General features: G+C 41.1%; 1 protein-coding gene across 2 annotated transcripts; it reads left to right on the top strand.

Annotated features, from left to right (window-relative positions):
- Window positions 1-1226: 1226 nt before the first annotated feature.
- LOC125721165 (CD209 antigen-like protein A) lies at window positions 1227-11802 on the top strand. Of its 2 annotated transcripts, XM_048997201.1 has the most exons (6): window positions 1227-1587; window positions 2267-2368; window positions 2681-2842; window positions 4120-4262; window positions 4443-4540; window positions 9932-11802. In XM_048997201.1, the coding sequence occupies exons 1-6, from the start codon at window positions 1239-1241 to the stop codon at window positions 10083-10085; spliced, it is 1008 nt and encodes a 335-aa protein (XP_048853158.1). In that variant the 5' UTR covers window positions 1227-1238; the 3' UTR covers window positions 10086-11802. The 2 variants fall into 2 exon arrangements, 1 of the variants encoding a protein (XP_048853158.1); XR_007385700.1 differs by having other exon boundaries at window positions 2267-3498.
- Window positions 11803-15217: the final 3415 nt, after the last annotated feature.

The raw sequence follows: 15217 nt of genomic DNA, 5'->3' as shown, positions 1-15217 counted from the left end.
TTAGGTAATAACAACACCCCTTTCCAAATGGCTTCATCCATCAACCTCCCACAAAACCCCTCTATTATTACCCAGGTGGTTCAGTCCCTCGGGTTCCTCACGTAAACCTGGAAGTTCGTACAGTGGTAAGTACACTGTTTTCAGAGATGTAATAAGAAGTTTTATCAATAAATAAAAATTATTGTAACAGCCAGTGTGTTTGTTTGCAATTAATGATACTAGATAGAACACAGACGAGAGGAACAATGACAATAAATATGGAATGAGTATTTTAGCCAAAGCTGAACGTACAAACATTGCTAAGTTAAAATGTTGGTAGGCCTTTCCCTGCATCTCAACTAACAAATTTATCCAATGGTTATGGCAAACAGTGATAAATGACATGTATGACTTATGAAACCAGTAATATAAAACAGCATTACCAGTCAAGATGGGATTAGCGACTCACAAGCGATAGGTCAGCTGAGATACTTAAGTTTGCTGGTAAAAGCAAGAGGGTCTAGCTGTAGACGCCTGTAGAGTGGAGCTCCACCCGAAATACATCACCTCCACAGGAAACACATGATCTTTAAGGATGTAAAATGGAGCTTCGGTTGGGTTTATTTGCTGTAACACAGAGTTGAGGTCACGTGTTTCCTGTGGAGGTGACGTATTTCCGGTGGAGCTCCACTCTACAGGTGTCTGCAGCTGGACCCTTCTCAGCAAAAGGTTACCTATGCGCTGCGTGATTGCGTAAACGTTACAGCTCACTCCGTGACAATGTCATTCACCAAAGTGGGCTGCAGCAGGGGGTTAAAAGGGGTGGAAAAATGCTGCCGGTTCTAGTGTTAATTTCGGTCAGCAGTATTTCTAAATTTAAAGAATAATTTAATTTTGTCCTTCAACAGGTCTGCACAGCTGGGCAATCAGGCAGCTTACTGGGAACATTGATTTTGATCTATGTTTTTAAGGTTCGAATGGGAAGAGTGGTAGGTTGACAAGTATGATGACAGTAGCATCAACAAGGAATATTGAGACTAAAACTTGTATGGGAGACTGGTAAGAAAAAATAACAGACAGAACACTGGAGAGGCAGCTCATTATAATCAAGCAGGAGTTTATGCACATGGAAAATCCCCGCTGCTTTAAGCCTAAATAAAGTAATTATGGTTAACTATACTCTTCTTTCTGTTCTCTAAAAATTTTACTCCACCCCTCCCACCTTCTCTCTGGCTTGTCAAATTCAGAAGTTGTTTCACATGTGCTTTAAATGTCGTGTAAACCACTATGCAGTAGAACAAATACTGTACAGTTTACAGAGAATTAGATCACAACAGAGTACACGGCAGCGGACAGCAGTAGACATGGAGCTGGTTACTGCACATAGAAAACACAGTCCAGCAGAGAGGGATACTGGTGATCAATACAGGAGGTTAAAAATGAAGATGTCTGATGATACTTGCATCAGTACAAATGTGGATGAGAATATCTATGCTAATAAAATGGATGAGGATGTGTATGCCAATGCAGACATCATTAAGGCTAATGAAGCCCCGAAAGGCACCTCCAGTCCCATGGAACAGACATCAAGGAGGTCTCAACATTCAGGTATGTACACAGACACAGAGAAACTCTGTACATTACCTTCAGCTGCATTTTCAGGGGTAAGATGGAGGAATATTGAAAGAAATGTTTTTTTTTTTTGGAGGATATTTAAAATATTTTACAAATTGTTCTGAAATTGCCATCCTTTACTTGCTGAATATTACTGAATGCATGCATCCGTCTATCTATCTTCCTGACACATATTCTGCTCTGGATTATGGCAGGGCCTACAGCCTATCATTCAAACATACTATTATAATGTTGTGAGTATTATTAATGTATAATGGTAGTATTCAGATCCGATCACATTAGTTATTTTTCAGAAGCTGTGTTACACTGCATACATTTCTTCACCCCTATTAAACTTGTAACACTTCCTCATTTATATTCTGTTTTCTACTTCCCAAATCTATTTTAACAGAAACTACCCCGAAATTGGGGGGGGGGGTGACAAATGACTGTATGCTTGGTCAATGAACTATGAAGGCGATGTGATCTGGTGCTGGGAACGGTGAAGATAAGAGTAGGAGTAACTCTAGTGTTGCCTGCTTTTGAGTCCACACTGTTCAGTACATTTGAATAATGAAGGATTCTGTGCGGTAAATAACTATGTCTGCTGTGTCTGCTGAACTCCCTGTTCTCCCATGATCCCCAGTGATAGGGCTGTTTGTATCCCACCCAGGATCTGAGCCTGCAGGGGCACGATGGTACAGACTGGCCACAGTGTGTCTTGGGATGCTGTGTTTGCTCCTGCTGTTGATCATCACAGTCATTTCTGTTTACTGTAAGTTTGTTAGTTACACTTTAGTATTGTGTCCATTAGCTATCTGACAGCAGAGATTTCTGATATTATATTTGTGGTACTATGTGTCCGAGAGCCTATTACAGTCTAGAATTACTGTCAATAATACAAATTAAGTAAAGTCTTTGTATGTTTTTTTCTGTTGTTGGTGGCTCTCATGTGTTTACTTTTATGCAGTTGCTACCTAACAGTACTCTCTGTTAGTTTTATGATTTATGACATGATATCATAACTATATAAATTACATGGCATGAATTTGAGTCATTTAATGACTAAGTTCTACATCTGCTTCAGATAAAGGAGCTCTTCATGAGGGGAAGGCCAACATGTTAAAAGCAGAGAGAGAAGAGACTAATTACAACACACTGAGGACAGAAAGGGACCAGCTACAGGCCAATTACAGCACACTGACAATAAAATTTTCTCAACTAGAGGAAAAAGTTAGATATGCAGAAGGTGAACCAACTATTTAAATTATTCATATTCACTTAACAGAACAAGGTGCTCAATATGGGGAATCACACCTGTTGCTTGAGTGGTGCTTAAGTAATTTAAATAAATAAATAATTGGTGATCAGTGTTGACACACGACAGCACACAGTGCACAACAACAAAAGGTGTCCTCTGCATTTAACCCATATATGACATCATGACATAGAGGGGGCAGCTAATTCAGCACCAGAGGAGCAGTACCTTGCTCAGGGTACCTCAGTGGTAGCTTGCTGGTTGGGGATTTGAATCTTTCAATTACAAGTGTGCTTCTCTAACCATTAGGCCACCACTACAATTTGGTCACATTGTAGTTGAGGGGACAGAAATAATGGTAACAATAGTAACACTTTACTTGACTAGGCAGAAATAAAATAACATTATGCTATTAGTAACTAAGTTTTTGTTATATACTGATCTCATGTTAATTCATCATTAATGAATTGTGACGAATGCTTTATGTCAAACAGTATATATTTTTTGTAATATATCTGTTCATTCTTTATACTTTTGTGAACTACTGAAGGGGTGCAGTACAGTAGGAGCATGGATAAACTGGCAGATTCAGGGGGTCCACCACATCACATGGGCCCTTGAATAAGCCTACATGAAATGATAAAACTGTGTAAGTTTCAGTTATGTAAACCTAGAAATAATACACAACAATTACTATAAATATCATTGCAAGTGAGTATGCCATAGCAATATACAAATATTTCACAAATTTAACCCACTAACTCTCCAACCCCCCAAATGGATCAATCCAAATGCACTGAATCAGGCAAGTGAAAAAGAAAAACTGAAACTGAGAGTAAGGTCGTCTCAGGAGTAGTGTAGTCTGCGCAATTAAGCAGAATCGTCAAAAGAAATTTCTTATTTGAGTGGGTGCTTTACAAGTTTAGGTTATAAAAGGGAGGTGAGGGGGGACAGGAGGGTCCAAGGTGACATTTTGTCAGGGACCCAGAATTTCTAGCTGTTCCACTGGCTACACCATTTACACACAGTTCAGACACAAGTATATGAGTCATTTTTAATTCCTTTCTCACAGTGTCTAGCTCTTCACTCACATGCACTGCTTTTGAACTCATGTTTTAAAGATACATTGGGGACAGTGGTACCTGACACCAGTCCTGAATGTGCTGCGAGTCCCAGAAGACAAAATGCCATGAGCTGTACAATATCTGCATTGTAGAATGATGCCTTTCCCTGGATCACACTTAAGATTAATCTGTTTTTCACTGCAGAACACAGATGTCCTGTGGGTTGGAACAGTTTTAGTTTAAAATGTTATTACATCTCTGATAAAAAGAACAGTTGGGTCGACAGTCAGAAAGACTGTAGAGAGAGAGGAGCAGATCTGGTGGTCATAGACAGCAACGAGGAACAGGTAAGAGAGAGAAAACGTCAGATTATTTCAAAGGAGAATTTCATTCAGCTTCTTCCTCTTCTACTAAAATGAGTATAGAAGATATGAAGGACTGAAAGGGTATATAGAAAGTGAAAGGAATTCTTAATGGTGATCTTTCATTGTGCACAGACATTCATAATCATTTCTAATACACTTTAGATTTTCATCAGTCAATTCCGGAGAGCCTGGATTGGTCTCACAGACAGAGAACACGAAGGGAACTGGAAATGGGTGGATGGAACACGAATTACCATAAGGTAAGAGAGATTACTGTTACTGGAGATGATAATAAGAGAGCAGATAAGAACTGTCACTTCCTCTTGAAATGAAATGCTTCACACCAGTTTAAAAAATCTCATTTAACTCTGTTAGCCAAGTTCATGTATAATGATGCTTCCACACATTTTCTTATTTTCTAAGGTAATCTTATCTTTTCTGGGCAATGGAACCAAAATTAAAATAAACTAGTTTTTCTCTCAGTTATGCTTCTTATATGCTTCTTATAGAGTTGTGAAGATCAGCTGAATATAAGAGTCGCATTGTAATAAACTTCATACAGGGACACAGAGCACAGAGAAGCAAAACTTCTATAGGTTATTTTTTACGGTTTTTCCCTTGATTGCTGTGGGATATTTCTCAAATGACAATTAGCAAAGCAGCAGTATAATCCCCACACCATGCCACATGAACAGGAGAACATCATTTCTCATTGCTACACACAAATTTCCAAATATTTTAGTGCATGTAGACAAATAGTCTTATACAGTTTTCATCATTTGGCATAATTTTCATTTGCTTATGGAAACAATTTCACGCCCAAAACTATCTATGTAAGTGATCTTTGTATAAACCATGCAAAACAGTTCATGGTTGAATGAGACCCACCCGGAGTTCCTCAAGGCTCTGGATGTTGTAGGGCTGTGCTGGTTGACACAGATCTGCAGCATCGTGTGGATATCAGGGGCAGTGCCTCTGGACTGGCAGACCGGGGTGGTGGTCCCCCTCTTTAAGAAGGGGGACGAGAGGGTGTGTTCCGAATATAGGGGGATCACATTCCTCAGCCTCTCCGGTAAGGTCTATGGAGGGGGTCTTGGAGAGGAGGGTCCATCACATTGTCGAACCTCGGATTCATGAACATAAGAACATAAGAACCATACAAACGAGAGGAGGCCATTCGGCCCATCAAGCTCGCTTGGGGAGAACTAAACTAATAGCTCAGAGTCGTTAAAATCTTATCTAGCTCTGATTTAAAGGAACCCAAGGATTTAGCTTGCACTACATTATCAGGAAGGCTATTCCATACTCTGACTACACGCCATTTAAGTGCTTCCTTAAATCCAGCTTGAAATGTTCTCCCGCTAATTTCCACCTATGGCCACGAGTTCGTGTATTTAAACTAATGCTGAAGTAACTATTTGGTTAAACAGCATCCAAACCTGTTAGAATCTTAAATACCTGGATCATGTCCCCCCTCAGTCTCCTTTGCTTGAGACTGAACAGATTTAGCTCAAGTAACCGTTCCTCGTATGACATTCCTCTAAGACCAGGAATCATTTTTGTGGCCCTACGCTGCACCTTTTCTAAGGCCACAATGTCCTTTTTAAGATATGGTGACCAAACCTGCACACAATATTCTAGGTGAGGTCTCACCAAGGAATTGTATAATCTTAGCATTACCTCCCTTGACTTAAACTCCACACACCTGGAGATATACCCCAACATCCTATTGGCCTTTTTTATTGCTTCCCCACACTGGCGAGAATGGGACATGGAAGCATCAACATACACACCAAGGTCTTTTTCATGATCAGCTACCTTTATTTCAGTGGGACCCATAAAATACCTGTACTTTATATTTCTGCTCCCTAAATGGAGTACCTTACATTTATCGACGTTAAATTTCATCTGCCAGGTATCGGCCCAGTCACTAATTAAATCAAGATCCCTCTGTAGCTGCTGAGCCGCTAATTCAGTATCTGCTACACCACCCACCTTGGTGTCATCTGCAAATTTCACCAGTTTACTGTATATATTGGTATCTATATCATTTATGTAAATTAGAAACATTAGTGGTCCTAAAATCGAACCCTGCGGTACCCCACTATGGACGCAGGCCCACTGTGACATTGTGCCTCTTATAACTACTCGCTGTTTCCTATATGTTAACCAGTTATCAATCCAGGTCGCTACGGTACCTAAAATACCTGTCGCTTTGAGTTTAAGTAGGAGCCTCTTGTGGGGGACAACATCAAAAGCCTTTTGGAAATCTAAGTAGATGACATCATAGGCCTTCTTATCATCAACTTCCTGAGTAGCTTCCTCAAAAAACTCCAACAGATTTGTTAAACAGGATCTACCTCTCCTAAATCCATGCTGGCTATCCCGCAAAATGTTATTGGAGTCCAGGTAATCTACCATTTTCTCTTTGATTATAGCCTCCATAACTTTACCAGTTATACAAGTTAGACTGATTGGCCTATAGTTAGACAAATTACTTCTAGGAGCAGTGTGGTTTTTGCCCTGGCCATGGAACACTGGACCAGCTCTAAACTCTCAGCAGGGTCCTGGAGGATGCATGGGAGTTTTCCCAACCAGTCTACATGTGCTTTGCGGAGAAGGCATTTGACCGTATCCCTTGGGGAGTTCTGTTGGAAATGCTACAGGATTTTGGGGTGCCGGACCTCCTTATAAGAGCTGTTTGGTCCCTGTAAGACCGGTGTCAGAGCTTGGTCCGCATTGTCAGCAGTAAGTCGAACTCATTTCTGGTGAGGGGTGGACTCTGCCAAGGCTGCCCTTTGTCACCGATTTTGTTCATAGCATTTATGGACAGAATGTCTAGGTAAGGCGTTGAGGGTGTCCGGTTTGGTCACCTCAGGATTACGTCTCTGCTTTTTGCAGATGATGTGGTTCTGTTGGCTTCATCAGGCCTTGACCTTCGGCTTTCACTGGGACAATTCACAGCCGAGTGTGAAGCGGCTGGGATGAGAATCGGCACCTCCAAATCCGAAACTATGGTCCTCAGCCGGAAAAGAGTGGAATGCTTTCTCCGGGTCATGGAGGCATGGGCGTAAATTATGGGGGGGATGGGGAGGGTGAGGAGCTCAGTCATTCGGGAGGGACTCAGAGTAGAGCCGCTGCTCCTCCGCATTGAGAGGAGCCAGATGAGGTGGCTTGGGCATCTGCTCAGGATGCCTCCTGGACACCTCCCTGGTGAGGTATTCAAGGCATGTCCCATTGGGAGGAGACCCCGGGGAAGACCCAGGACACGCTGGAGATACTATGTCTCTCGGTTAACCTGGGAACGCCTTGGAATTCCCCCGGAGGAGCTAGATGAAGTGGCTGGGGAGAGGGAAGTCTGGGTTTCCCTGCTTAGACTGCTGCCCCTGCGACCTGACCCCAACAAGCGGTAGAGGAAGGATGGATATTGTCATTTTCAAATCTATATAAATTCAAATGTAATTAAAGAAGAATAACAACAAGATAAAATAAAATTTTAGATGCTGCACACTGGTAAGTTGTGCTATTTTTAGAACTGGTCCACGGGTGACTTATGTGGTTCTTGGGGGCATCCTGGTGCCCACGGGCACCATGTTGGTGACCCCTGACTTAGAGTATACCAATTCCTTGTCCATAAACCAACAAGGAAAATTAGCAAAGAAGGGAGTTTTTCCTGCCCGATAATGGTCTTTAAATTACTTTCTTTTTTTTAAATTGCACACCACAAATTTGGTCACTTACATCCACAACATACTTGCTCTTCTTAGAGCTAGCATAGTACTTCAAATGGTCCCACACTGTACTTTCATATTGGCAACTCACGACTCAATGTATGACCATGTTTAATTTAATCTCTTTGGCTCGTCACAGTTCAGTAATTTTGTCCATTTAAGAATTTTATCATAGGCTACACCATTGATTATTTACAGGAGGCATGTCCGGTAGGCCATGGTGGTGCAGTGGTTAGCACTATTGCCTCCCACCTCTGGGACCCAGTTTTGAGTCTCCGCCTGGGTCACATGCGTGTGGAGTTTGCATGTTCTACCCATTTCGTCGTGGGGTTTCCTCCGGGTACTCCGGTTTCCCCTCACAGTCCAAAGACATGCTTGCTAAATTGCCTGTAGGAATGCATGTGTGAGTGAATGGTGTGTGAGTGTGCCCTGTGATGGGCTGGCCCCCCATCCTGGGTTGTTCCTTGCCTTGTGCCCATTGCTTCTGGGATAGGCTCCAAACCCCCTGAGACCCATAAGGATAAGCGGTTTGGAAAATGGATGGATGGATGGATGTAGAAATTAAAACATACCACAAATTTTTGATTCAGTTGACTTTTTTTAAAATTAGTTCTGTAGTTTGTTTGATTTCATTTCAGTTTTGTCACACTTTTAGTTTCATTTTAATTTTGACTAATAAAATGCTATGTTTGTCAAAAATAGCAAAAATAGCTATGGTAAAAAATAGATCCATTTACAATAATAAAATTTAAATTTTAACTAGGTGTCGTGATTCGCTGGTTAGCAGGTGATCGCTCAGGCAGGCAAGCGAGCAGGAAGCAGGCGAAGTACGGGAAAAATGGGGCTTTAATAAAGATCAGGATGGGCAGGACGGAACACCAGCACTGGCATTAACAAACATCAATGACGGAGAAGAAACCAGGGCAAGACACGGACTGAAATATACAAAACTGGGCAAAAATAATCAGACACAGCTGGGCTAGATCGGGGAAGCACACATGGATAATCAGGGGTGTGGCACAGACGAGGATCATACGAGCCGGGCATGACACTAGGAAGGTTTAATCTGCTGTTGCAACTTAAAATGCATAAATTGTATTAGTGGCAGTGCATTTTTAATTCTGTAGTAATCGTATAAGGACTGTGGCATGGGATTCCTATATAAAAAAAAGTACTGCTATGACAGTTTGTGTTCTGCAAAAAGCAAGCATTGTAATGTGTATTTTGTTTGAAAATCCAGAGTCACAATAACTGTTTGCTTCAGTTTCAACCAGAATGTCTGTCTGTTGATGAGCAGATAATCCCATTTACAGGAGCATGTATGTTTCATTGTATCATGTAAGCCCAAGCAAGGAGGTATGAATAACTATGGTAGCTTCAGCTAGCGGTGGCTTCAACAATGGAAGGTCTTTCATAGGAAAGCATACCTGTTGCAACTCTGATGAACACACTGCTTCTTCTTGCCAAGATACTGTGATCACTACCTCATATCACTGAAAATAGTGGGTCACATGTTGGAGAAGGAGGATTACATGGTTGGTACAACTATGAATAACCAGGTCATGGAGGCAATGAAAAAGCTGCCAGATAGCAAAAACATGAAACTGCTTGGAAGAGTAACTGCTGCATCAGCAGGAAAGACGGCAAGATTTGTGTGCTGGAGTGGTATTTCAATGACACTTGATGACATAAGAATAAATAATTCAATAGAAAATGTTGCTTTTCACCCTGCGAGTGTTTCATATTGTAAATGAGGTTATCCGTCTGTCTGTCTGTCTGCCTGCCTGTCTGTCTATTAATGTATGTAAACAAGCTTGTCATAATCCTTTGGGGAACCTGCCTGTTTAGCAGGTCATGTGCATATCTATGTTGGTGGATTTTAAATGCCTTCTGTCTTTCTCTCTCTCTCTTGTTTTACAGTTACTGGGCACCAGGGGAGCCGAATGATTCTGGGAAAGAGGAGGATTGTGCTGAGGCATACACAGAACATGACACAGTGAAGAACTGGAATGACAAATCTTGCTCTGTAAAGCTGCACTGGATCTGTGAAGGGGTAGTGGGGGTAGTTAATTAAGATCAACTACAAAGAGATATATAATTGACTGGGGATTTTTTTTAAACGTAATAATAAAGTTTCCGAAATTTCCTGTCATAATATGGCTGTTATGAATATGCAGAGACAATTTTTCTTGATTTTTTTGGTACATTTTTGGCTTGTGTATTAGAATGTATTTTCAAGTAGTTACTGATACAGTGTTATGCAAAAGTTTGGTGGCATGGTGGTGAAGTGGTTAGCACTGTTGCCTCACACCTCTGGGACCCAGGTTCGAGTCTCTGCCTGGGTCACATGTGTGTGGAGTTTGCATGTTCTCCCCATGTCGTCGTGGGGTTTCCTCCGGGTACTCCGGGTTTCCCCCCACAGTCCAAAAACATGCTGAGGCTAATTGGAGTTGCTAAATTGCCCGTAGGAGTGCATGTGTGAGCGACTGGTGTGTGAGTTTGCCCTGCGATGGGCTGGCCCCCCATCCTGGGTTGTTCCCTGCCTCGTGCCCATTGCTTCCAGGATAGGCTCTGGACCCCCCACGACCCAGTAGGATAAGCGGTTTGGAAAATGGATGGATGGTTGTTTGGATCAGCAATTTCACTTACAGTAAATATATAATACAACAGACGAACACAGTGATATTTCAAAAGTAAAATGAAGCTTATAGGATTTACAAAAAATGTGCAATAATTAAACAAAATTAGGCAGGTGTATAAATTTGGGCACCCCAACAAAAAAATTACATTAATATTTAGTAGATCCTCCTTTTGCAGAAATAACAGCCTCTAAACAGTACCTATAGCTTCCAGTGAGAGTCTGGATTCTGGCTGAAAGTATTTTGGACCATTCTTCCTTACAAAACATCTCCAGTTCAGTCAGGTTTGATGGTTTCTGAGCATGGACAGCCCGCTTTAAATAACACCACAGATTTTCAATAATATTCAGGTTTGAGGTCTGAGATAGTCATTTCAGAACGTTGTACTTGTTCTTCAAGAACTGGCTGGTCACATTTCGAATATATAATTGCCCCCTTGACAGATGCCATTGTGAAGAGATGTTATTCACTTCACCTATCAGTGGATTTATTGTTATGGTGTGTTTATAATCTCACAGCTGTGTATCATTTTTGGTAAATGTTTGGTAAATTTGAATGTATTAAGTAGCAACACCAGTGAATGAAACTGGAAAAATTTTGAATTTTTTGTGAGAAATGTAACAATATCTATAAAACTAAAAAGCGTATTGTATTTGTCATGCCCACACAGGCTGGAACCACCGGGTGTGCGAGGTTAAGGGTAATGAACGCAAGTACAAATACAGCCAAGTCACACCAGCACAGCGTGAAGTATTGAGCAGATGTTTTCTAGCCTTGCTGAGCGTTATGTTGTCTATCGTCTCCCTTTTATTCCCCGCCTACTCCATTTACCTTGTGTTCACTCCTTACCTGCCTCCCTTTCCTTCTCCAGACCCGCTCCCGATCCTGACCTGTCTTCCCAGCCGAGCCTGGCACGTCTCGTTCCCACTCCCCCGTGTGGTCTCGTCTCGTGCTTTTCTGTAGGACTGACTTCCCAGCTACCGACTTCTCTGCCCCTCCCTGGACCTCGCCTTTTGCCAATCCCCACCTGTGCTTTTGCCTGGCTAGCGCCAATAAACCTAGCACTGGTTTGCACCTCTGGATCCTTGTCTTCCTGTCCTGGGTTACCTGACAGTATTGGGGAAAATTTACCCAAAATACACTATTACCAAATAAAACGTATTAATAATATATCTTTAATAATAACTATAATTTTTTTAAATAATAACTATTATTTTATTAATTATTATTTGCCAATATAGAGTCAAATAATTTAGTGGTGCTTGCTGAACGTTGTGCTGACAAATCTTAACTTACTTTTTCTCAATAGTGTCTCTGGATTCCAAAAAATTTCTATACAGTGAAAGATTAATGACTTTTGGTGACCAGTTCTTATTTTTCTCCTCACTGATTTAGTAAAATTTCTCACAACCACACAATATTGTCTGTGAGTCCAACTACAAAGACAAAAATGATTACTATTGGCCCAGAGCACCCATGAAGAGCTCATATAAATGTAGTAACTGTATTTTTTTTAACATATACTGATGCAGACACATTTGTTGGTACTTTTCTACAAAAAACAAAAAATCACAACTATCGCTGAAATAAGTTGAAACTGACAAAAGTTTAATGGCATCCCTTATTGTTTATTCCATATTTAACACAAATCAAACTTTGTGTCATGCCCGACTCGTACGATCCTCGTGTGTGCCACGCCCCCCTGATTATCCACGTGTGCTTCCATAATCATGCCCAGCTGTATCCTGTTTCGCCCAGTCTTGTCTATTTCAGTCCACGTCTTGCCCTGCTTGTTGTCCGTCATTGATGTTAGTATAATGTTAGATGATGTCCATGATGTCCGTAATGTCCCGTTCTCCCCGTAGCCATCTTCCCCTTAATAAATCCCCAGTTTTCCCTGTCTTTTGCCTGCCTGCCTCGTCCATCCCTGCCTCCTGCCCACCTACCTTCCCGTCTACACCTGTGAGCCCTGACACTTTGCGTTTCATTATTGATTCAGTTGAACATTGTATATAATTAATCAAATGAAAATGGAGGAATCTTACTCTGTCACATACTAAAGGCACACAGGTATTCATTATACAATTGCCTTTAATGGAATTAGTTTTCAGGTGAAATGAAGCATTGTTTCAATGAGCTTTAAGGGGACCTACAAATTTGTCCATGTCTGTATGGGATAATCTTGAAAAGAAATCATCATTAAAATTGCAGAACTTGCTACATTTTGTTTCATGAAACAATAAAGGCAAAGTGTTTTTGCTTAACTTATTGTCTTGACCCAGCTGACTATCACAGTCCTTGTGATGCAATAATTACATGGGCATTAATTTAATGTCGACATTAACATCGGAAATAGTAAGTCAAGGAACCACTTTCACAACAGTCGTCAGACCGAGGGGGACCGACATAATCCTCATAGCCAGCCCTGTCAGTGCCAGTCACATTGGAGTCACCCCTGACCAGACCAGTGTCACTTCAAGGACACCCATCAACCAATGAGCGAAGCTGCAAGTAAAATGTCTCCCTCAATGAGACATCAGTGACCTCGGTCAGAACTTACACTGAGACAACAGACGAGACACCCCAGGAGTGCTTTAGCCTGAGTCTCATAATACGCTTATTGAAAGGATTGACATCAGACACCATTGGGAGGAGCCAGTCCTCTATAGTTACTCCCTGAGTATGGCAGCCATCAGACTGACTCAACCAAAAACAATTTCCCATGAGTCCATCATTCCATGAGCCTTTTAAATATGTGTGCATCAGGGGCAGCCAATCCTCTTGTTGCAGGTAGGATGACATTAAGGACTCGTTACATTGTCATCCAAAGATGGGAAAGAAAAAGGGAGGGGAAGAAAAAGAAGCAAACAATATGTAACAATCAGATCCAGAATTCCAACCTCACAACATATTTGCAAAGGTCAAAAAAGATATGTCAAATACTTTTTGAGTTGTTGTGCTAATGTGATAAAATGTCTACCTTGTTTTTGCTATAACTATGCAGCACTGCTTGGGGCAATCTGACCACTTCCAGTTTTCCAGTCCTGCAATGTGCCTGCAAAGTTTGAAAAAGACCTCTTCTACAATACATTTAGAGTTACTGTGTTCACCAATTGACTTATATAGTTGCCATTTCCTTCCTTGGCTAGCACACAGCACTGCTTCTTAATATATAGATCTTCATCCATATAATGTGTTTGTGAACAAGCAGTAAGATTCATCAAATATTTGTTTGACATCATATTCACAAGATCGAATCTTTTTTTCACACTTCCTTTTGCTGCCACTAAGTGGTGTTGCTTCAGTCTCAGGGCAAGCTGTCTCAAAATCTAACTACTTCCCTTTCGGCACCTGTACAATGCCTCTGCAAAGACTGAAAAAGATCCATTAAAAACTTTTTGAGTTATCATCTTAACAAAATCAAGTGAAATTGTCCTTTTTTAATGATAGATTGGGTTTTTCTTATTTTTTCAGTGTGAGGTTTTTTCTATCAAATTACACAAAATAAATTTTTTACAAATTATTACAAGAGATGTTATTAATTGTGGAGGGCATTGTAACATCACACACAAACCATGCGATCACTGAGCAGCGTAACAGAGGTACTACAGTCAGACCAAACATTGCTCTGTAGCCTGACTGTTATCCATTTTGTTATTAATGGCAAAAATAGGGATCCAAAGCAGATGAATGTCATTGGTCTGTTCAGATTAGAAGGGGGTTCATGAGGGAATGCATGTTTGCTGGAGCTGGCTCCTTGTAGAAGAAACATGATCTTATAGCACTGCTTGTGCACATCACAAGTGAAAGGCAGGGAATGTGCAATAATTTGTTCCAGCAGCACCAGTGGAATGCACAGCATTAGTGGGCAGCACTGACCAAAGGTCACCTGAGCACATCAGTGGGGCTCAGTCGCTATCCTTAAGTGTGCAGCCTCCCAAAATCTATGAGACTAGAACACACTAGGAAACAGACTATGAAGCAGTCTTCAGGATCTGCTCTGACTGACTCATGCTTAGTGCTGATTTAAACTTTTGTGTTGAGCCTATGTAGAGCCTATGCCATGGCCTATGCTGCTGTGAGCACTTACACTTGTGCGTAGTCTGCGTCCCAAATTTGATATTTGGGTAAAGAGAAAACAGACTGATAGTCAGATGAAGGCCAAGCTAAAGTCCCCACTGGCAACTCATAGTAAACAGTCCTGAGAAGGAGAAGCTGGTAGCCTGGGTGTGCTGTATGCTTTTTAATGAACATTTCACTTCATGCATTAATAAAGTTTGCATTCATAAATTTATATTTTTGTATTAATTACAGGTGCTGTGTGAAATTATTTAGGTACATTTCAAGTTCTGTGTCAAGCTGAAACTTGGGTCTGTAAATATGACACTGGAGCTTTATGAGATACTAGAAACAGATGGTCATGATATAAAATGTCAGTTATGGTTCTCATTTGTGACACATTTTCACACGCGGCTTTTAGGTGACAAGTACATTTAAAAATCTACAAGACTATGGCCATCTATAGCAGTTTGTTGCGCCACTTCTCTCTTTCGTCTTAAAGAGTGAA

The sequence above is a fragment of the Brienomyrus brachyistius genome, unplaced genomic scaffold (assembly GCF_023856365.1).
Source record: "Brienomyrus brachyistius isolate T26 unplaced genomic scaffold, BBRACH_0.4 scaffold32, whole genome shotgun sequence".
NCBI classification, from domain to species: domain Eukaryota; kingdom Metazoa; phylum Chordata; class Actinopteri; order Osteoglossiformes; family Mormyridae; genus Brienomyrus; species Brienomyrus brachyistius.
The sequence above is the reverse complement of the archived record's forward strand: the minus strand, read 5'-3'. Positions and strand labels throughout refer to the sequence as shown.